This window comes from Nannobrachium achirus, assembly GCF_963921795.1.
Source record: "Nannobrachium achirus genome assembly, chromosome: 3".
NCBI classification, from domain to species: Eukaryota; Metazoa; Chordata; class Actinopteri; order Myctophiformes; family Myctophidae; genus Nannobrachium; species Nannobrachium achirus.
In genome coordinates this window covers 20,789,136-20,812,072 of record NC_137812.1, presented here as the reverse complement: position 1 = coordinate 20,812,072, position 22,937 = coordinate 20,789,136, and the positions used below count along the sequence as shown (strand labels likewise).

The 22,937-nt window shown below is 41.8% G+C and overlaps 2 protein-coding genes across 2 annotated transcripts; one reads left to right on the top strand and one right to left on the bottom strand.

Annotated features, from left to right (window-relative positions):
- Positions 1-351: 351 nt before the first annotated feature.
- On the bottom strand, positions 352-1,383 carry LOC308282088 (growth hormone-inducible transmembrane protein-like; the record flags this gene model as incomplete). The annotated part of the gene is made up of 1 exon (XM_080722432.1): positions 352-1,383. One exon carries the CDS (start codon positions 1,381-1,383, stop codon positions 352-354), a length of 1,032 nt encoding a protein of 343 aa, XP_080578558.1.
- A 16,555-nt stretch (positions 1,384-17,938) lies between these two features.
- LOC308281855 (cystatin-like protein) lies at positions 17,939-21,367 on the top strand. The gene is made up of 5 exons (XM_080722179.1): positions 17,939-18,054; positions 18,405-18,613; positions 19,710-19,811; positions 20,425-20,511; positions 21,128-21,367. Exons 2-5 carry the CDS (start codon positions 18,410-18,412, stop codon positions 21,215-21,217), a joined length of 483 nt encoding a protein of 160 aa, XP_080578305.1. The 5' UTR covers positions 17,939-18,054; positions 18,405-18,409; the 3' UTR covers positions 21,218-21,367.
- The last annotated feature ends 1,570 nt before the right edge of the window (positions 21,368-22,937 follow it).

The following is a 22,937-nucleotide window of genomic DNA, read 5'->3' as shown; positions in this document are numbered from 1 at the left end:
TGGCTACTCTACCTTCTGAGCCACTGCCACCCCAAATGTGAAACAACCTTTGCTCCTCCCATGAGTGTGTGATACTTACGTCATGCGGACACAACCATTCCGAAAGACTGATCAGCTTCTATCTGCTATGGTGAGATAGTTCTGGGTCAGAATATTTTGGAACAGACTCTCACATTGTTGATACCATCACCATGTCAGCTAACCGGGAGGCCTTTGCTGACCTTTTGCTGTAGAACACTGACTCAACAGGGGCATGGCAACACCTTGGACACATGCTCGGAGGGTGTTTCCTTGACTGAAATCTCTGCCTCAGCTGATTGGACATCAGCTACCTACCACCTTTTCTAGATTCTACAGCATCAGTGATGACGTCATCCTCTCTGCTAGAATGCCAAACAGACTCACGAAGATATTGTGTAAGAATGTGTCTGTGTAAATTCCCATGCCCTCGTTGATGGGGTCATATGTCTGTTTTTTCGGACGGGTCTCCGCTCTTTTGATGACCTCCTGTGTGTCGTTCAGGAGGAACCCGCTGCACAACAGCAGGCCCCCGTAGACGGACAGCGAGTAGAGCCCTGCTCCAATCGCTGAGGTGGGGGTCAGGAACATTGATCCGAGGGAGGAGGCAAAGACCACTCCCAGACCGGCAGCCAGTGGGCCTCCCATGCAAAGGAACCTCTCACTGGGGGCACACATGGCCACCGTAGAGAGGCCACCCACAATGCCTGCTGTGTACCAGGCGGCCTTCGTCATCAGAGGTCCTCCCAGGAGAGTAAGAGGGGCGATGACAGCTCCCATCACGCCTGCGTGGACCATCCAGGCCACGTGTTTAGACTTTGAACTGTCCTCATACGAAATGGACCTGACCAACTTGATAGCTCCCATTATGGCCGCGCAAGACGCTCCAAACGCCACCCACGGGCTCCTCGCCATCAGGCCCATGAGAGTCGAGCTCCTGCTCACTGCGGCGGCCGACAATGCTGTCAGTCCAACACTGCCCGCGAAATACACGTATGTGGACTGGACCCTGTCCTTGACGTACCGGGGCCAGCTCTCCGCTTTGTCAACTGCACTGGTTCCATCAGACGCGCCCATTCCATAGTAGTACAGAGTCCCGAGGCCAACGGCGGCTCCGCCTGCCACCATCAGTCTCCCCGCGCTAGCGATTCTAATGGCGGTGGTAGATGCTGGCTCCAGGGCTGCGTCTTTGAACAGACACTTGGTGGGCTTCCACGGGAAGAAACCCAGTCCGGCCTTTGTGGGACATTGCTGGTAAGGTTTTACCAGAGACTTCAGGGTGGAGCCTCTCACGGCAGGGTTGCCATGTGTCAGGCTGGTCACAACAGGGAGAGTCCGTAGACATGATATTCTCGCAAAAGACATGGTCAAAGAACAGTCTCAACAAGCTAAGAGGCTTTATGTAGCGTTCTGGATAGAAATATCTTATCTGCTGCATGGACACTCTTTTATGTTGGCGGTGATGTCATAGTTCTCATTGTAATTGGCTGAGAGGTCTCCTTTAATCATCATGACGTCACAGCAACAACTAACTTGTTGGTGCATATCGCTGACATTATAGCACAGCGGGTAATGTCATATTATTCATGGTGTAATCAATAATCATTAATATACATCAACAACAATATACATGGAACAGAAGTAGCCAGGAAGAACTGACTAATTATATCTTTTTGCCAGACCCATGAAATGGGTAGGCCTACATAAGCAAATGTCGGTCCGGGTTTTCTATATAAAGGGTATATATGATGATGACATGATGATGACATGCCTACAAAAGGCATGATGTCATAAATGATGATGACAGACAGGGGGTCTGGCACAACCAGGTTGACCTGGTCTAGTTTAATTATATATACAGTTTGTATATATATATATATATATATATATATATATATATATATATATATATATATATATATATATATATGTGTGTGTGTGTAACTCACCTGGATCAATTCACCTTGATAGTCTCTTATCAGCGCACCTGTGTAATTCTGCGTATTCCCCATGAGATGGCAACAACAGCCATTCACTTGTGTAGTCGCTGACGTCACTCGTTTGCGACACCTCTTTCATTGTTTATCTTATAGCCTAGCTCAGCTGTGTTTAGCCATTAGCTTACTATGCCTAACTCTAACCCTAACCCTAACCTTAACCTCTGTAAAACTATGCCTAACCCTAACCTCCGTGGGTTGAGGCGCTATCATTCCTGCCGACGCTACGTTGTCGTTGTCGTTGTTGTGGATCAAAGCGACCGCTTGTTCCGCCCCGCACCGCACGACAAGCGCTCCTGTTCTCAATTTCACTGAAACTCAAAAAACCTGAGACATGTTGTGCCGTTTCTCATACTACTGACTTTTATTGCGACCGTCAGGGAGCAGTTTACTATGAAAACCTCCACCGTCCGTCCGTCCGTCCGTCCGTCCGTCACACCTTTGTGACCATCAACAAACGTCACACCTTTGTTGATGTTTAAATCGAAGAGTCTTGGTCAAATACTTCTGTTGGTTTCTGCACTGATCATTTATACAATTCAGCTGTGTTTGCTCGTGTCATCATGATGAGGTCATAAATCAGCCATGCCCAAATATAGATTTTACGGGTTTACATGCTTACTCAGTTATTCGTTATGTGAAAGTCCTATGACGTCTATGATATCTGACATCATCATACATACATTCCCTTTTATGCCCATAAATGGAGATCCCCTCTGTAGAACCAGCCACTGACATCACTGTAATGTCAGGGGAACCAAATCCCTTTTATGCCCATATGGAGATCCCTGTGATGCCAGGGGAACCAAATCCCTTTTATGCCCATATATGGAGATATGGAGATCCCCGTGTTGCCAGGGTAACCAAATCCATTTTATGCCCATATATGGAGATCCCTGTGATGCCAGGGGAACCAAATCCCTTTTACGCCCATATATGGAGATCCCTTATGTCATCAATATTAAGCCCATATCTGTGAATATCTTTGGGTACCAGATGTCTCCATATATGGTTAAATGGTCCGATATACATCACTGGCCAGAAGACCAAGAAATGGTGCAACCTCGCCCTTTGCTTTTCTCCCTATAGGCATCTTACTGGTAGGTAGTTTAATGAGGAATGCAGTATGGTGGTAGGTAGGTAGTTATGGCCTTTGATGTAAGATTTTCACTTTCTAGGATAACTATATTTGCTATTCCCAGATGATGCCCTTTTAGGGTACCCCTCATGCCCATATATGGAGATCCCCAGGCTTTACTAATTAACATAAGTTTTATGCCCATATATGGAGATCAGTGTCCCAATGTCATCAGATATATGGGCATAAATGGACACAGGCAAACTAGATGGGCTGTATGGATATCCAGATGTGTGATGTAAGTGTTTTATTCCAAATGTGGCACCCCACAGACATATTTCCAGAAACAAAATCCCTTTCATGCCCATATATGGAGATTTCTGATGTCATCAATCCCAGGCCCTGTAAAAAACATGGTTGCTATGGTATGAGCAACTTATGTCTCCATATATGGAGATTCAACTTCAATGAGTAACCATGGCAAACTGTCAACTGCCCGTATGTCTTGATAATTGGTAAAACAAACTTTTGGCCTATTTGTGGAGATAAGCGACCAACGGTCGCTTATCTCCCGATTAGGGAGTCTTACTGGTAAGTCAAGCTATGGTGTGTCATCGCTTTGTGATTAGGATAAACACGATGTATCAGTCCACAAAACACAGCATTCACCTTTGGTGAAAATGTATACCCTTGACATTTCAAGATTAGACCTTGAATATCAGATTGTTTCTGTATTGCTACACATTAACTGCATCAGAAGCCACATAATGTTTATAGTATATTTGTCTTGTCTTGTAGCCATGCAGCATTAAATTGGGATGTGGTTCTCACAAGGTCAGTGCCCCTATAACCCACCACACCCCCACTCGACTTGGAGGACACTATAATAAGTCCATCTATAATTGCGACCGTCAGGGAGCAGTTTACTATGAAAACCTCCACCGGCCGTCCGTCCGTCCGTCCGTCACACGTCACACCTTTGTTTGTGTAAGGTGTGATGTCATATATCTTCAGTATGACATCACACCACATGTGTACACAAACCTTTGTGTACGTTGCTGTGGCAACAGTCTGTTGTTGCTGGTCTGTTAGTGTACGTTAGCAACCACCTTAGCAACCATGGTTTTACCCTAGCAACCAACTGTTTACCCTAGCAACCAACTGTTTACCATAGCAACCATGTTTTTTTACCCTAGCAACCAACTGGGCATAAAAGGGATTCTGTTAGGGATCTCCATATATGGGCATAAAAGGGATTCTGTTAGGGATCTCCATATATGGGCATAAAAGGGATTCTGTTAGGGATCTCCATATATGGGCATAAAAGGGATTCTGTTAGGGATCTCCATATATGGGCATAAAAGGGATTGTGAGAGGTGGAGGTTGTGATATTTGTGGAGATAAGCGACCAACGGTCGCTTATCTCCCGATTAGGGAGTCTTACTGGTACTGTATATCTATGACAGGTGTGTAGGTTGAAGCAGAAACTGAGGCATCAAAAGACTGCCAGTGCTAACTGGCAGACTGTTCTGGTGCAGTTGGAGAAAATATTACCACTTAGAACACAGCCTGTTGTTAGAACATAGATTGCAATGTGTCAGTGCAAGGCTCATGGTTTGGACCACTGTGGACAAAGAGGTCTTCTTGGGTCTGCTACATTCACGTCCAAAGTGTTACAGGCTTATTCTCTCACAAATCTTGTCTGTGCCATCTGTCCACACACTGCAGACAATTATTAAGTCCATCGACATCAAACCTGGCTTTAAAGGGACTACACCATGAATTTTCATTTTTCCAATTTTTATGTATTTTCTTGGTGTCCCACCAGCAACTTCTATCCTCACAAAGTCCTATTTCTGACCATTGTGTCTTTCTCAGTTTATGGGCAGATCTATGTTAGCATGTCTCAGAACGGTCCTGATTGTGAAATGTCAGATTTGTGATGTCACAAGGCCTGAGAAGGAGGCAGGAGGAGCTGGGAGAGGGTTGGGGAGGGGTGGGCAGGCCTGAGAAGGAGGCAGGAGGAGCTGGGAGAGGGTTGGGGAGGGGTGGGCAGGCCTGCTGAGCAGGAGGTGGGGAGGAGTGTGGGGCCAAAACTGGCTCAATAGCGCAGTCCTCCCACTCAGGACAAGGTGGTACTGCAGCTGAAAATGCTCTGAAAGCCAGGCAGAAATGACAGGGGCTCTGTATTCAGGAGTGGGAATCTAGCCTCAAACCTTTTCAAAAACGTTTTTGGGACACAAACAGTGTTATATAAATTATTTTTAAATGCATGGTGTAGGACATTTAAGGACTGTTTCCTCAACCACCATGAATAAGGCTATGGAGACAACTAAGCCAGGGTCTGTACTATCAGCACAGGTGAATTGGCACTGAAACAGGCAGTCCACTTTGAGTCTGCATGCAGAGTTGAGGGTGTTGAGGACTTTGGCAAATGTATTCCAATGACTCCACATGTTGCCGACTATGTCTCTGCATTCATAGTAAGAGGAATGGAAACAACTTTTGGGGTTTTTCCTTCACCATTGGGCCCATACCATTTGTTGGCTTCAAACTTTGTTGCTAGAGGCAGTTCGTCTACTAAGACAAGCTAGAATGGAGTGCTTAGTTTTTACCTGTGACCATGGGTGCTTCTGTGAGAACTTTGATGGCATCTTCAACTGCTTCAATGTTAAGCGGCTCAAGGATTCTCACCAGCTAAAATGTGCTCTGTGACGACTGTGAGATGCCTCTGCACATTTTCCATTCCTGGAAAAAAGTATGGAGTGGGTTCCTCGCCTGAAGATTGAAGGTGCTCGCCATGGAACCAATCAGCTCCCATTTGTAGAGGGGTGGCAGCACAACGTACAATGCTTGAAAATGATTTGGCTTGATATTAGTCAACATCATCTGTTATCCTACCTGATGACAAATCGGTTGAATCAAGACTGCCTTGAGAATGCCTACTAAAGCATAAGGGTATGTAAAATTAACCCTATATGACCGTACGTATCATATATGATACACCGTTTAAATTATGCAATATGGTGTCAGTGTAACCAATATTTGGTACAAATCCCTGTTGTATCATATCTGATACATCCCTGAATGCACCTGGACCATACCATTTGCACAGCAAGCACTTACAGAGGCTCAGATGGTATGACCCAGAAAGCCTGCCACCAACTAATTAGCAACAGCTGACTGCACAGACCAAACATTTTGCTTTAGAGGATGTTCTAGTAGGTTTTCCTTGTATATCTGTCCTAATATTTCGAAATAAGGGTTGCATAACTTGAATGAACTAATGAGTTTTCAAAATTGAGCATTGTAGTTTGTTGTTTACCGTACTGTATAACGTATGTATCATATTTGATACAACAGGCACATGACTCTGCATTTTGGGTCATAATCTGCCATTATACAATAGGCATTTTGGCATTTTGGGTCATACCATCTGAGCCTTGTAAGTGCTTGCAGTGCAAATGGTATGGTCCAGGTGCATTCTGGGAATGCATTCTGGGTGAGTTAGAGGGAATATCATTGTTACAAATAGTTTTAATTTGTTGGTTTTGTTTTAATTGTAGTGAATGAGTATGTATCATATTTGATACAACAGGCACTTGTTTTCCGACTTGTATAACCCTATAGTATCAAATGTGATATAAAGATGATCATATAAAGGCAGGTTTTTTGAAAAAAACTTTTTTGGATTTTGTTTTGGGGCCTAATAAAGTGTTCAAATTCAAAGAATTGGAATTTTCTGACTAGTCCTTCATGGGTCAGGTTCTATAGGGTTAAATGCGTGCATGCGTGCGTGTGTGTGTGTGTGTTTTAGCTTGTGGTGGCAACGGTGACAATTTGGCTCTGTCCAATTTGCATGTGAATACCGGGCTGTGGCTGCTGGAATGATCTTTAATAACTCAGAAGAGTAAGACTAACTGTGAACAAGACCTCGACAGCTTCTTTTTGCAGTTTAACACCTATCCTCCCTGAAAAGTCCCCCGCTAAGCCTGACATTTTCATTTCAGCAATTGATTTATATGTGAATATATTGAATATATTTGAATCTGCATAGGTTACTTGTGAAATGATTTAACTTATGATTGCTTTATATCTGCTCATTTCAGTTCAATCCCTCATATCTCCCACGACTCCCTGGAGAATCCTCAGGTAGGCCTGCGCGAAAGTTTCAGCATCACTATTTACTTTGAGATAAGTGGATCAGAATAGATTACGTGTGAAATTGCTTCTATCTTATCATTTCAGTTCTATCGCCAGGCCGGCACCAAGATGTTGGCTGACCATGAAAAGGCCTATGCCTCCCAGGAGAATCGGCAGGTAGGCCTGCGCGATACCTTCAGCATCGCTATTTAAGTTGAGATGTAGATCTGCATAAGTTACAAGTGAAATGATTTAACTTTTAACTATCTGCCCATATCAGCTCAATCCCCAGGTCGTCACCGGCACCAAGCAGGTCTCGGTTGAACATGCCTCCCAGTCGAGTCCAAAGATCACCTTTGCTGAGAAGATTATGGAGGAGCACTGTTATGCTACAGTAAGTACTACACTTGATTGAGTACTGATTGGATAGCTGATGGTCACTGTTGCAGTGCCTGCTAATACAGGAGCCAAAGATAACCAAGTCAGATGTTTTATGGCACGGGTAGCGCTTATGGCTAATGTTTGTATGTTTTTTCAAGAACAGTGATGCTTTGCTGGAGTGTGACTGTGACTTCAACTCCCCTGAGGGTGTCTTAGCCAAACGTGTCCTGGGCCTGCTGAGTGACATGACGCCACCAGTTTTAGGATCATCTGATGATGGTGTACTTGTTTACCTGGCTGAGTATCTTGGTAGCAAAGCAGTTAGGACATTTTCAAACAATCCCTGCAAAGACTGACATTTTGACCAAAGTTGTCCCTGATGGTTCACAATATACATTCCTCAAAGCCAAACAGCACACCGATTTGAATTTGGAAGGGAAAGGCCTTAAAGTGCCCACCATTGAAGTGGTGAATTTGATCACAGCCCTAGAAAGTCACTTCAGGAGAAAGATTAGATCTGTTATCCACAGATACAGATCTGAAATATCCTTGTCACATACAGTACCACACCTCGCTAGCTGGCTGCCTTATGTGCACCGTGCAACAAAGGTATTCTTATAATAATACATGTGCTTTACAAGTCTAAAAGTTAAAACAATATTTCAACTCAAATGGCAGATATACACATCAAATGGCAGATATACACATCTCTTTATTAACTATCGTTTCAGATTGTGTGTGACAGCTACCTGGTAAATGGTTTCCCACTTTAAGGATATGGCCAGCCCTGACCGGCACCTAAAGCCATCAGCTTCAGTTGCAGGACGAACAAAAAAGGTTCTCTCCTTCCTCCTAGACCATGAAAATGTCCTTCTTTGTGCACTTCATGTGTGAAGTCATGCACAACCTCTCTGAATGGAGCCAGTCTTTTCAAAAAGACAACCTGACTGTTGGAGCCAAAATGCCCTTATGTTTATTTTGTTTTGTTTTGAATTTAAATGAATTGTGTTTCCTTGTTATTCTGACTTTAACACAGTGGGTGGCCCTATTATGGCGTCTGTGTGTGTTCTGGTTACTCACCATGGCAACCAACACTGGGTGGTTACCTATTTATCCTTGGCAATTGGCACTGCCACTCAGGTGTGCAAGGTGAAACGCCAAACAGTTTTTTGACCGTGTTTATGTCGCCGCTTGTTTTTTTGGCTTTCAATGTACTAACATCATGCTGTATATGTCTTTTGGAGTTATGCATAATAAATGGATTGGCATATCCGACTTAAGACAACACTCTGGACATTGAATTAATCATACACACGTCTCACAAAAAAGCAACCTACTTGCCCCTCGCTGTAAAGCCAAACGTGAGGCTTTACACTGACCATCTGCCAAGAGAGGTATGTTTAAATCGATATCTACATGAGATTAACTGCAAGTTGTCACAAGATCCTAACCACTGGAACACGGGCAGCCATCCAAAATTACATTAAAGGAGCTATAGTCAACTTTTTCTTGCAAAACGGATGCTAAAATAAAAATGTTTCGAAAATATTCTATAAAAGAATAAGCTTCATATATGTGTTTCTATTAAAAAATGACCACAAAAAGCGTAAAATAATGATAAAATAATAGTTTTGGACATTGTCAGACCGACACTTTGTTTACATTCTAGTCTATAGACTAGGATGTAAACAAAGTGTCGGCCCTACAATGAAAAAGTTGACTATAGCTCCTTTAATTTACTATCTTTTTATTTTCCCCCATCAGGTGCTTCCTTGAGCTGGTGAAGCTCAAAGGCAGCATAGGCCCGGTGATGAGAAAAGTGGCCCAGGATGTGCAGCAGACAGGGACCTACAAAATGGGTGAAACTCAAGAACCAGATGACCACAACCCTTCTGGAGACCAGAGTGGAAGTCATGATTTTTACATAATCGCCTTATTTGTATATTTTGGTGTATATTCTGCTCTGTTGTTGGGGAAAGAAATTATAAAGAAAAGAAAAGAATGCATTCATAAATACGTAATTTAGCTAGTATAGCTGTGGAGTATGCTACCTGTGAACAGCAAACAGAGCACTAATACAACTCGGCACTAGCCTTGACAGACTCCATAATTGAACACCTAGAGGAAAGAATGAAGGACCTTCAGGATGACAGTGTGGTGGCACTGTTTGGAGTGCTGGCTCCATCTCACTGGCCCACCTCCAGAGATGACCTTTCAGTCTATGGCCAGGAGGAGTTGCCTGAGAGAGCTGGGATCAGCAGTGATGTGATGCAAGACAACTTCGCATTCTACAATAGCTATGCCAGGAAATGGACTGCCTGAACCATGTGCGAGATCTTCTGGGGCATCCTGCAGTGTGGTATGTTGAACTTTATCATTACTGTAAATTACAGTCTGTAATTACCGTAACTCTTGTTACAGTATGATTGACACATTCATATTAATATTATGCTAAATAATAACTTGATTTCATAATATACATTTCTTTGTTTTCCTCTTTTTTAATATAGATGATAAGAAGGCTAGTTTCAAAGCTCATCTCATGAAGACATATCTAATACTTCCTGTGAACACTCTAGGATGTGAAAGGGGATTCTCCTCAATGACAAGGATCAAATTAGAGCATCGTTCCGGCCAACACACAGCTCCAGATTGTTTATTTTTTGGGGGGCCTTTATCTGCCTTTATTCATTGGGGACAGTGAAGATAGACAGGAAACAGGGAGAGAGAGACGAGGAGAGACACGCAGCAAAGGTCGCCGGGAGCGGGACCCGAACTCACGACTTGCGCTGCAGGCTGCACAAAGCCTAGATGTGGTATGCGCCTGGACCACAAGGCCAGCAGGCACCCATAGCTCCAGAAGTTAATGTATTTTGAGCATCTTGGGTCCAACTGAGGATGCCTTTGATGCAAGTGCAGTAGAGAGATGGTGGGCGGGTCTCGTCCAAATGTAAAAGACGACCTACACTTGAAAGAAGTCAATCTGGCCAGGCAGCAGAAAAGGAAGCTTTGATACTAGAATTGTCTGAGGAGGCGGAGGAGGAGAAGGAGGAGGAGGAAGAAGAGTACTAGAGAACTAGCTCTGTGCATAATTGTAGTTCTCTTTTCCCAAAGGTGGCATAAACATTTCCTGTTCCAGGTTAGTTCCCAGAACCTTTGATTGGCTCAGCAGTAGATTTGGGCCAATCAGAGTTATAGGAAACTGACTCCAAACTGGAAATGTTTATGCCACCTTCTGAAAAAAAAAAAATGCTACTGTAATAATAAAGCAATGCTACTGTAATAATAAAGCACATTTAGTCTGTTCAACTATGTAATAAGAACATTCAGTCTGTTAAAATACTGAAACGATAAGCACAGTCAGTCTGTACAACTAATGTTACATTAAGCAGTTTCAGTCTGTTCAACTACAGTAAGCACTTCAGTTTATCCAGGTACTGTAACAGTAAGCACCTTCAGTGGTTAAATAAGCACCTACAGTAAGACTTGTTTAATAATTGGAATGCAGCAGCACCTAAGAAGACTGTTTAATAATTTCAATGCAGCTCATGTTTTAACTGGAACATAAAAATGTCTGCTCAGATAGTTATGTAAAATGTATTTTAGTTTATTGGGATTGAACCCAGTCACTACCTCAGTACTGAGCATAATATTCTCAATGATGCTGGTGTTCCTTTAACTGGGAAAATTAATTACTTTGTGGGCCCACACACACACTAAATAACAAAACAAAAAAACCCCGTTGCAGGCCTGGTCGATGCTGTCGTTGTGGCATTCAAATTGTTGTAGCCGCTTCACTCTAATTGAGCCAAAAATAAAGGGTGAGTATACTCACAATATCAGAGTTCAATTTACAGAGTCTGTGGTTTTCACCTCCAAGCTTTGGGGAGTAACTGGACTGGTGATGGCTAACTAGTGGATTGAATGGAGAAATATCCTTTCTCCCTCGTTGCCAGAGGAACTACCCGGCTTTAACCTGGTCACCGGGAGCGCTATCTGGGCCCGTTCTAGCAGATCTAGGAGGTCTTGAAGGTCTCTCTTGCCCAACTAGCCAGGCTCGATGGTCTAAACTGGCTGGCTAAGCTAACTGCTACAGTAGCTAGCTCACAAACACAAACTCAAACTACTGACTTTGACTGCTTCTCACAGTGTCTGTGTAGTCACCTACAGCCAACCACTTGGTAGTCTTCTTTTGTCCTTAAAAATGCACACAGCATTCTTTTTTCCAACACACATGTTTTTCATCCCTTTCTTTGTCTGTGCTAAAAACACTGTCCCCACTCTTTTTTCTGTACAGTCCAGCACCTGTGGAAAACATTCTCTTAAAGTGACAGAGCAATGTTGCACTGAAATACACTTTGAACAAAACAAATGGCCCAAAATAAAATATATTAAGTGGCCTGGTGATTCACCCTCTTATTTTTCTACAAACGTGTTATTTTATCCTTTTTCCCCAATTCTTATTTTTCCTCTTTAGTTTAATAAATTGGCAGGAATTATTGAGGAAGTAGTTGTTATGTGGTTCATTGGTCAAAAAATTCATAGTAAAAGGGGTTAAACTAGCTTGAGGTGTGAGAATTAAAATTGAACACAGGGCGCTACCTATGGTAAAAGGTATAGAAGCGTTAAACTACTGATAATCAGTTTGGTATTAAGACAGTTATTGAGGATATGCTCACACAAGGAACATGACATTACGTATAAAGCCAAAAAAAAAGTAGCATCGGGTTGACAGGTTGTCAGTATGGGATGGGACAATAATGCTATTATCGTTCACAATAATCGGATTGTGGAGATTTCATTTATCGTGAAATCGTCCTCTGTTATGCAAGGGACGAATTCACCTTTTATTTGCCGAGCTGCATATCTGATACCAATTAAACCCTCTATAATTGGTAAAACGGACCTGTAAATAACGTCTTGATACAGTCTTTTCTTTTTTTTGCACGCCAAATCTCTTTGCCAAAAAATAGCCGATCTACAAGCTCACAACGTGGCACATTGTGATGCGTTGTGAGCTTGTAGATTTGCTATTTTTGAGCGGTGGTCACAACGCTCCTATACGTGGCCGTGTGTGTGGGTATGTCTCCGTGTCTGTCTGTCTGTCTGTCTGTAGCCTGTCAGTACCTTTTTTGACCACACATGTTAAGGGAGGGGCGCTGTTGTTCAGGCCAGACCAGACACACACACACACACACACACACACACACACACACACACGCACGCACGCACGCACGCACACACACACACACACACACACACACACACACACACACACACACACACACACAGGGGGGAAGGGGGGGGGGGGGAACCACCGCTCAGTTCACACGGGTGTGATTTTTGGTAAATGTTCCAACCCAGGATAATGGGTGTTGGGGATATATTGATCATTGCGATAATATCGTAAATCGCAATTTCCTTGGTCATAATAATCGTGATATGACATTTTCATATCGTCCCATCCCTAGTCGTCAGATCTAGAGAGGATAGGAAATCCACTTTTCCAGTGTTCCAATCTCTCAGATGCTGCTCTGGCTGTGTCTAGAGAATTAAAATATCTTGGTCAGATGAACATAATATGGCCTGAACATACGTATATTTTGCGACACTCAAAGACAGTGTCAAAAAATATATGTTCAGGCCATATAAGCTTCTATGGAAGTTTTCTGTCAATGTAAATATGTGCACTGTTCAGAGCATACCGGTATGTCACCTTGTGTACATCCCATCTATGGACCTCTTACAGAGTGAAAAGCTCATGTCATGAGGTTACTTCTTCGTGTTCCTAGGTGGCATAGTGCCGGTCAGTTACTTCTGTTCTGGAGCTGTTCTTCTCTGCTATCAGAGCACGTGGGGGTTTTAACAACAACCCAAATGCAAGACAGTTCCGCGCAGCCTACGAGCGACTCCTTGTAAGGCACCAGGTGAAGACGGGCACAGGCAAAGTTCTTTCTCCGTGCAGGCCCGGCTCCAGGATGAAATGACTAAGGGTGCAGTTAAAAATTGCTTGGTTGCACATATTGTTTTATGTAGAAAATTCTATTTATCTATTATACCTGCGTTCGCCAACAGATGGCAGTGCAGTTCTTGAGCATGCACACTAGAGAACTACCAGCAGCATACACTCACACTCACTCCAGTCATTCTTATAAAAGTCTCCAGCGTAGGCTACTCACTACCCGCAGTTGAATAAACTAGACCAAACTGTAATCCATTGTCCTGCCTGGTGTTTATTGAACATTACATGGTTAAGTTGGTTAACAACACAATAGCTGAAATAAAATAATAGGCCTAACACTTACTGTCTTTAAATAGCATTTATTTAACTAACCCATTTATTTATCAAAAGTGTAGGCTACCATCTGCCAGATGTTATAAAGTATTCAATCAATCAATCAATCAATCAATCAATCAATCAATCAATCAATCAATCAATCAATCAACCAACCAATCAATCAAAAATGGAGCTGCAGCTGCAGGATACAACATTTTCTAAACCAACATAAATCAACCCTAACCCAACATTATAAAATACTGCATCTGGGTTCATTTGGCTAATAGGCCAATGGGCCTGTAGTTGTCCATGCCGTTTAATTTTCCAGCCTTGTCTAAAAGGACAGGGACAAATAAAACAGACAGGGTTGAATTAGGGTTGAGACGTTGTACCATTAAACCAGTAAAACACATAGCTAGCATCAAACTAAATCTATAGCTGGCATAAGATGCTCTGCAAAAATATTATCCAAACAACATGCTTTGTTATTAACAAGCAAATCAATAGCATCAGACACCTCATTTGACCCAACTACCACATTACTGGCCAGATCGACATGACTTGATATACCGGTAATGGACCCTGCAAATCTGACACCTTATGTGTCAGATGGTAACAGTGTTTTAGTACTTTTCATCACTCTGATGAATTCAAGGAGAAACTGATCACCTTCAAAGTGCTCATTGCACAGACGTGAGTATTCAGTAGGCTGCCAAGGCTTGGAACTCCTAATCTTCTCCACCCATAGCTTCCGCCTCTCTTTCCCAGTTAATAGTTTTCCCATCTTTTCAATGCTGTAAGCTAGTTCTGCATACCTTTGAGCGGCTCAGTTTAGCGCTGCAGAATGGCTGGTGGTCCATTTGTCAGCAATCACTCAATATGAATTTCCAGCCACTCCAGAGTTGGGGTAGGATTGTTGGATTGGCCTCTCTGGCCTTTAATCAACCGGTGGACACCCAGGGCCAGCCGGCAGGTGTGGTGGGCTCACTGTGGCCGAGGTCGGGGGATCTTCTGCGGCTGGTGAAGACGGCAGAATCAGATCTTTGGTTTCTGAATTTGGGCCAGCCTCTGTGTTATTGTCATTATTGCTACTGGGGCTATTTGCCTCAGCACAGTGTTTTCTTTATTTCTTCTCTCAAACCACTTTCTTGTTTGCGCTCTTTTTCCACTTCCCACGAACGGAAGAGGAAGAGTCAAATCACTGCTCATAATGCGTTGTGGTTAGGTGATTTTAAATTGGGAAATTAGACTGGAGCTGTGCTGCTGCGGAGCAACGAGCAAACTTTAGTTCAGATCATAATTATAGGGGGAAACTGTGTTTCAATACTGTTATTGTAATCTCTATACAATAACTAATATTCAGACACTATTTTTGTTTTAATATATATTTCATTACTTTACATAACATAGACATCCTGGATTCAACACCAGCAAATGTCAACATTTCATGCAGAATGGATGTGAAGCCTGTGGAAGTGGTTTTGCCTGAAGGAGACAACCTTGCTGACCTGCCCGATGATCTCAACCTCTCAGAATTCAAGCGGGAACCATCACGTACATTGCAGGCTTCATCGTAAAAAATACGAGGATGACAATTTGGACCAAAGCTCCGTTTCTGAAATTAAAGAATAGAGGTGACCTACAGAACAGAATAGAATAGAATAGAATAGAATAGAATAGAATAGATCTTTAACAAAGTCCACCAAAAGGCATTGTTGTTGTTTGCCAGGCCATTGAGAAGTACTTTCAGAGGATGCTGAAACGGAATGGAGGGAATGTTCCACAAGGACGGGGAACAACTTCATCAGTTGCCAACAAAGTCGCTGAAGATTGTTTGTGGAAAAATCGTTTCCCAGAATTTGACGGCCACATGTTTGATATGTGTGTTTAATCAAAAACATGTGCACGTTCCGGTCAAGATGGCATCTTCCCTGTTCTGCAAAATGAGGCTGAATCATTTGGCAAAAAGGAAGACATAATGAAAGAAGGCAAGCTTGTATGCAGGTGATTCACCAAATTAGTATTGTACTGTGCTACAAGTGTACAATGTCATGTACTATGTCAACATTATTTTTGTCATGTTAATTTATATTTGTATATGTTGCATGTTCTGTTGTTGCGACCGTCAGGTCGCACTTACTACCAAAACCTCCACCGGCTGTCTGTCTGTCCGTCTGTCCGTCTGTCCCTCCGTCACACGTCACACGTCACACTTTTGCCCTGCTCATATCTCCGCAACCGTTGCCCCGATCCATGCCAAATTTTGCACACATACTCCTTGCCTGCCAAACCACAACCTCCACCCATCAATTCTCACATGGCCCTCTTCTAGCGCCACCATGAGGCCGATTCTTGAAAAACAAATTTTTGGACACTGCTCCTACAATTTTTGCCCTAAAATCACGCAAATCGGTACACAGTATGTCTACACTCATCTCATCAACATGGATCTGTCCCATTTAGCGCCACCTTCAGGCTGATTTTTTAAAACACATTTTTGGACACTACTCCTACAGATTTTGCCCTAAAATCACCCAAATCGCTACACACCATGTCTACACTCATGTCATCAAAATGGATCTGTCCCATATAGCGCCACCATCAGGCAGATTTTTTCAAACACATTTTTGGACACTGCTCCTACAGATTTTGCCCTAAAATCACGCAAATCGGTACACAGTATGGCTACACTCATCTCATCAACATGCATCTGTCCCATATAGCGCCACCATCACATTTTTCCACACTTCTACACATTTTGGCCTAAAATCACGCTGCGACCTGACGGTCGCTTATCTCCCGATTAGGGAGTCTTACTGGTGTATTTGTATTTTGTGCATTTGTGCCACATTTTTGTCACGTATGTCGATTTATATTTGTATATGTTGCATGTCCTGTTGTGTTTTGTCTTTTGCACATTGGCACCCTCATTTATCAATGGCCAGGAATCACAATATTCATGGTCACACATATTTCAACATGAAAGCTGAACACTGCCCACCCATCTGAAGTTCACAACCCCTCTTCGGGGGCCGCTCTCCATTCTGACATGCTGCCATTCAGACATTGACTTCTAATTGTCTGAATGGCAACACTTCCATAGAGGTTAAGGGTTAGGTATAGGGTTAGTGTCTGAATGGGGGGATGCACCCTCTACACTCAGTGGTTGAATTTGTTTATTGAGGACAATCAGGAAGAATATGACCCTTCACTGCATGCCTGCATATTTGATTATTTACTTTGCCTGCATGAATCTGCTGCCATCCACCAGGATGATGCGTGGCTGGACCTTCCAGCAGGACAACGATCCAAAGCACACTACAAAGTTGGCTCTCAAAGTGTTTCAAGGAAAGAAAATCAAGGTGTTAGGAATGGTCCAGTCAATCACCTGACTTAAATCCAATTGAACATTTGTGGAAAGACCTAAAGAAAAGGGTTCACCAGAGGGCAACAATTTGAGATTTAAAGACAATCTGTGCGGAGGAATGGGCCAAAATCACACCTGAGCAGTCAGTTAATACTGTACATGCATGAAGCATCTGGAAGCTAGCTGTCATTACAAACAAAGGCTTTTCCACCAAGTAAATTAGTCTCAGTTAGCATGTTCAATACCTTTTTCCTGCAATTACACTTAATTCCACACAATTATTATGTGTGGACTTGAATGTTGTGATTTCCTTTCACGTGTGGGTTATTTGAGTTAATACCAATGTCTGGTAGAATTGCAACTTTGGAAATAATGAAAAATGTACTGAGGAAAAAGTTGGACACTTTCAATATCTATTTCCCCCTTTGAATACATACACACTGGCCTCATGCATACAGTATAAGTATACTTGAATTGAAAACGGCTGATAATGGATGCTCTGACCTAACGATATCAAACTTGAGCTCTGTCTTAATCTACTTAGACTATCATACTGATACCAGGAAGATCAAAACGTCACCACAGTTGATCAATGACCTTTCTGGTTGAAGCCAAAAACACACAAAAACAAACAAAGAAACAGAGCAATCACAAGATCCGCTGCTCTTTGCCCCCTGGACTGAGATTTGACCCATGATACAACAACATATAATGTTCATCTGAAGAAGGTCTCCACTACAACACATTCTCCTCTGAAGAAGGTCTCCACTACAACATTCTCCTCTGAAGCAAGGTGATTATGGTTTCTCATATGTATTTACTTTTGACTTCAAGTGTTCAATATCGGTTGGTTTTAATTTGTTTTCAAAGTGTGTTTGCCAGTTTAGTTTGAGAAACTAGTTTAGTGCAAAGGGCATGGTTTTAGATTAGTTATTTTGTTAAATAAAAATAGTGAAATTAACAAATCCAACTAGATCTGCTGAAGAATATTGGACTCTTGCTAAACTAAAGGACATTTTCTCTGTTTTTATTTTTTAAATAACGCCTAGTTTTTTTTTTTTGTCAATTGCAGTTTCTGTTATTTTTTTATTTTTTTGTTAACTTTAATAACTCTGCTAACCAACCCTATGTTCTCCTGTTCAGGATCCATGCTGCAGAAGATGACGAAACTCACTGTGTTCTTGTTGTTCCTGAGCTGTGTGTTCTGCCTGGCAACAGGACAGACACACAGCAGCTACAGCCAGATGGAACCTAGCCTGAAGCGCTTTGTTGATATGGCTCTGAATAAAGCTAATCGGCAATTTCATGGAATTGGACATCTGAACTTCTTAGCAATCGGCGATGGAGCACAGGTACTGCATGTTTATCCTCCTATTAACATGTTCATTGTGTTTTGAATCATTATTAGTAGTATTATTATTATTAGTAGTAGTAATACAGTATCTTTTTGTTTTCATGAATGTAGGTTTACGTTATGATGCGTGTTCTCTTGTGAAGCACAGATCAGAGCTGTTCCTGTTATTACGTTCTGCTGGTAATGTGCTGCTGTGGAATGACTCAGCTGTTTTAGATCAGAGATTCCAGTCGAGCAAAAAGATATGTTCAGTGTGGAATGCACTTACAGTGTAGGGCAGGGCTCTTCAACATTTATAAGTTAATGTGTATTTTCAGACATTCACGTAAACCCTCAATACTTATAACTAAAGTTGAGCATTGGCTCTGTACATGCATGGTCGGTTCGTTTACCCCTCTACACCAAACCTCTTCATCGAAAATAGTGTATGTAAAACACTTCAGCCCTATATGCTTCTTATCCGATGAATAGCAAAAATAGCCGATCTACAAGCTCACAGTGTCTCATATTGTGACCGCTGTAGAGCTTTTACCTTTGCTATTTTTTGAGCGATTCATATCCCCCTTTTAGAGACAAATTTATTTCGGTTTGACTCTGTCCAAACTACAATATGACGTGATTCGGGGGACGGATACCGCCATCAGCTGTTCGGTGCCACCGAGATTTTGTGACTCCCCGAACCGAAATAAATTCAGCTCTGAAAGTGGAGTATGAATCGTTCCTAATGCTCATTATTAGATGTCATCATTTCAGTCATTTCAGTCGACTGCCTCTGTGTAGAAACTACAGCAATTCTCATCCTGAAAAGTTACCATGCTGACATTGAAGCCTCTGCTTTTGCATTAAGTCAAATACATTTTTGAAGTCTTGTTTGATTTGGCCGATGATGTCACTGGTAGACAGGTTTCTGAACTGTCCACAGCCCACCAATGAGACACAGAGTGAGTTGACAGACATGGTGTCATCTTATAATGAGAATTGAATTGAATTGAATTGAATTGAATTGAACTGAATTGAATTGAATTGAATTGAATTGAATTGAATTGAATTGAATTGAACTGAACTGAACTGGGTCATGTCTTGTTCTCTTGTAGCTCACACCCCGGGTGAGAATTGACGTGCGTTTGAAGAACACAGTCTGCAGAAAGGTTCCTGGAACGCAGCACACACATCGTCCTGAGTGTGCGTTCAAAAAGGTTGGTGAAATACATTACATTCACTTTGATGTTGCCTGAAATAAATGACAGCACACCTAATCAAAATGTACAAATCAGCTGTGATTGAACAGTGTGGCTAGGCTCGCAGTTTGCTGACCACATCACTGTCGTGACAAAGCACAACTAACCTCTCGTGTAATATTGCTTAAAGGGATATTCCACTTTAAAAAAGCTTTTGGTCATTTTATTTTCTAAACACCCTGGACAGATTTTAAGTTGCTATTTTGAGATATTTGATATTCATTTTTATCAGACACTCCAGGGCCCATTCCTACAGTATACAAACCCATTGTAACGTCAAACTCCATTTTAACCATGATAGATTCATCAAAAACACACATCTTTGTTTTTGTTTTTTTACTCATACTACCCTCCTAAGCCATGTGAACTGGCCGTGTTTTTTTCATTCATTTGTAATATCTTTTGGGGAAAATGGAAAAAAGTGTAATACAATAAAAATATATATATATATTGAGTAGACAATAAAACGACCAAAAGGTTTTTTTGAAATGGAATATTCCTTTAATCTTTTTTGTTGTCTGTTTATCTGTCTGTGTTTCATCTCTGTCCTGTTTGTCTGGCGGTCTATCAGCTCAATATTCGTTGTTGGGTCTGCAGCTTGGATCCAAACACCAGCGAACCTTTCATCGACTGTATTCGCCATGCAGAACAGCAGACGGTAAAACATCTCAATGTTTCTTACGAGCTCCAAAGCTATGGACCCTTCGCTAAGCCCCAACCAGAGGTGCCTCCAGGGGGGGGGGGGGGGGGGGGGGGGGGGGGCTAGAGGGGGCCTACCTACATACGCAGCCGAACGCAGTACTTAAGCCCTCTGCTGGCGCAAGTAATAATGGATAATTTCACTAGCAAGACTGATTCATTGATTGATTGATTGAAGACTTTATTAGAAGTTTGCATAGACCCTGCAATAGAAGGGTCAGGGGGAGGGTAAGGCTGGGCTAGGTTTGTTTTTACCAGTAATGAGCGGCTGCCGCCTGTAAGTGGTTTTTCAGACCTTTTCAGACCTTCAAAATATATCCCAAATCTAGTCAACAAGGCCTGCAGTAGGCTATGCACTGGAAAAATGTGCATGACATTATTTCAATAAACTAAAAACGCAGGGAAATATTAGAGGGAGAGACAGGATCCAACTCAATCGACTTTAACGTCATTATCATTTATCCACGGTGGATTTGAACCCACCACCTCTGCGGTGACTGCCATAGTACTAGCAGTTTGTATTTGCATCTTGTACTACAAATTGTATAACACATAAATGTGTTGTTTTCTTTCAGCGTTATGCTGTATGGGACCAGAACTGCCCCATAACTGCATCACTCCATGGGTCAGACGTGTTGAATAAAGGCTATGGTGACGACAAGTAACAACAGCATAACGAGAAGGAGTTCAAACATGATCAATGATCAGGAGCATGTGATAAGAACCATTGTCTCTGATTATTACAGGCTTTTGAAAAAATGAATGAATACATTTAACAAAGTTAAAAATAAAAATAAAGGAGTAAACTGCTTGAATGTTTTGCAATATTGATTGCCTTCAATCTTTATTAAATGTATGGTGAATACACACACACATATTGGCACTAACACATGAGCAGACACAATTGGACCCGATAAAATTGAAGCCGATAGTACAAGCCACCTGAAAATGTAGTTCATATTTATTACAGAGTTGGAGAGACGGGGAGACCTCTGTTACTGAACAAACACTTTGTAGCAATAATTACTATAATATAGAGCTAAAATAAAATAAAATGTATTTTTGTTCCAACCCAAAAATATACCTACCCTAGCTTTAAAGGAGTATTTGTAATTTATGTTCTATCAATTACACATCCTGTGAAACCTTGAATGAGTTTGTTTTTGTTGTATTCCTAAGCCATTAATTTGATGACTGGGTCAGCGGTCAAGAGGAGACTCAGTATTAGTCTCTGGTCCTCTAATTATTATAGGCTTAGTAATGTGACAAAAACTAAAACATATTCATGAATTCAAGGCTTCATGGGGTGTGTAATTGATTGAAAATAAGATTTATTTTGAGTGAACTATACTCCTCTAAGTTGTGTACATAGGCCTACCCCTAGTAAACTTTTGTGATCAGATCAATTTAAGGGTGTGTGTGTGTGTGTGTGTGTGTGTGTGTGTGTGTGTGTGTGTGTGTGTGTGTGTGTGTGTGTGTGTGTGTGTGTGTGTGTGTGTGTGTGTGTGTGAGTTATTGGTGGAACAACAGTATTTTATGCTTTGCAAGTTGCAACAGTAATACAGTCAAATAATTGTGGTCAGAAGCTGCTAGAGAGAAGATCTGACAATGATTTAAGTCAGGGCATTCTTCTATTCTTCTATTGAAACAGCTATATACCCTCTTATGTTAATTGGGACACTTTATTTTATGTCAACCAGATAAAAGAGGTTTCTTAAAGTGTGTTTTTTGTGCTTCACTGTTCAAACATTGCATGTAGGCCTATATGCAATTGTTTTATTCACATTTGTTCATAACAAGTAGCGCATGCCAGATGGACGGCTAATAAAAGCATATTTAACTGTTAACGGCATGAAAAAAGGATTTGTGTCATTCCTATTCAGTGCCATTTGTGTCCCCATGACATGATACCAGCAAAAATACGAATTCCAAAACGCTTATCTTGTAATGTTTCCTACCAATTGTTATTGTGATTCATGTATGTTTTATGTTTCAAATCTTGAAATCAATGTGTGTCCCTCAGTTGACAGTCCCCCCTGTTATTGCTGATGCAAACCACCTGTAAATGTCCCCTGACTCTTCCTCGGACTTCAGAAAGTAGTCATTTAGTAGTTTGTATAAATAGAGGAATATGGTTGATAAATATAGGCTATAAAAAAATCTTAGTTTTTAACAATCTTTGTTCCCAATGTGCTACTATATTCTTCATGAGGAGTAATTGCTATATTTAGCATAAAATGTTCCCTGTTCTGCAAAATCAGGCTGAATCATTTGGCAAGAAGGAAGACAAAATAAAAGAAGGCAAGCTTATATGCAGGTGACTCACCAAAATTAGTTCATTTTTATACTGATTAATGAGTGCACTGTGCTACAAGTGTACAATGT

Excerpts from the sequence above, each read along its gene's own strand:
- LOC308281855 (XM_080722179.1), top strand. The coding sequence starts at position 18,410 with ATGCTGCAGAAGATGACGAAACTCACTGTGTTCTTGTTGTTCCTGAGC. Across the intron at positions 18,614-19,709 it reads CAATCGGCGATGGAGCACAG|CTCACACCCCGGGTGAGAAT; the intron begins GTACTGCATGTT and ends GTTCTCTTGTAG. Across the intron at positions 19,812-20,424 it reads CTGAGTGTGCGTTCAAAAAG|CTCAATATTCGTTGTTGGGT; the intron begins GTTGGTGAAATA and ends GCGGTCTATCAG.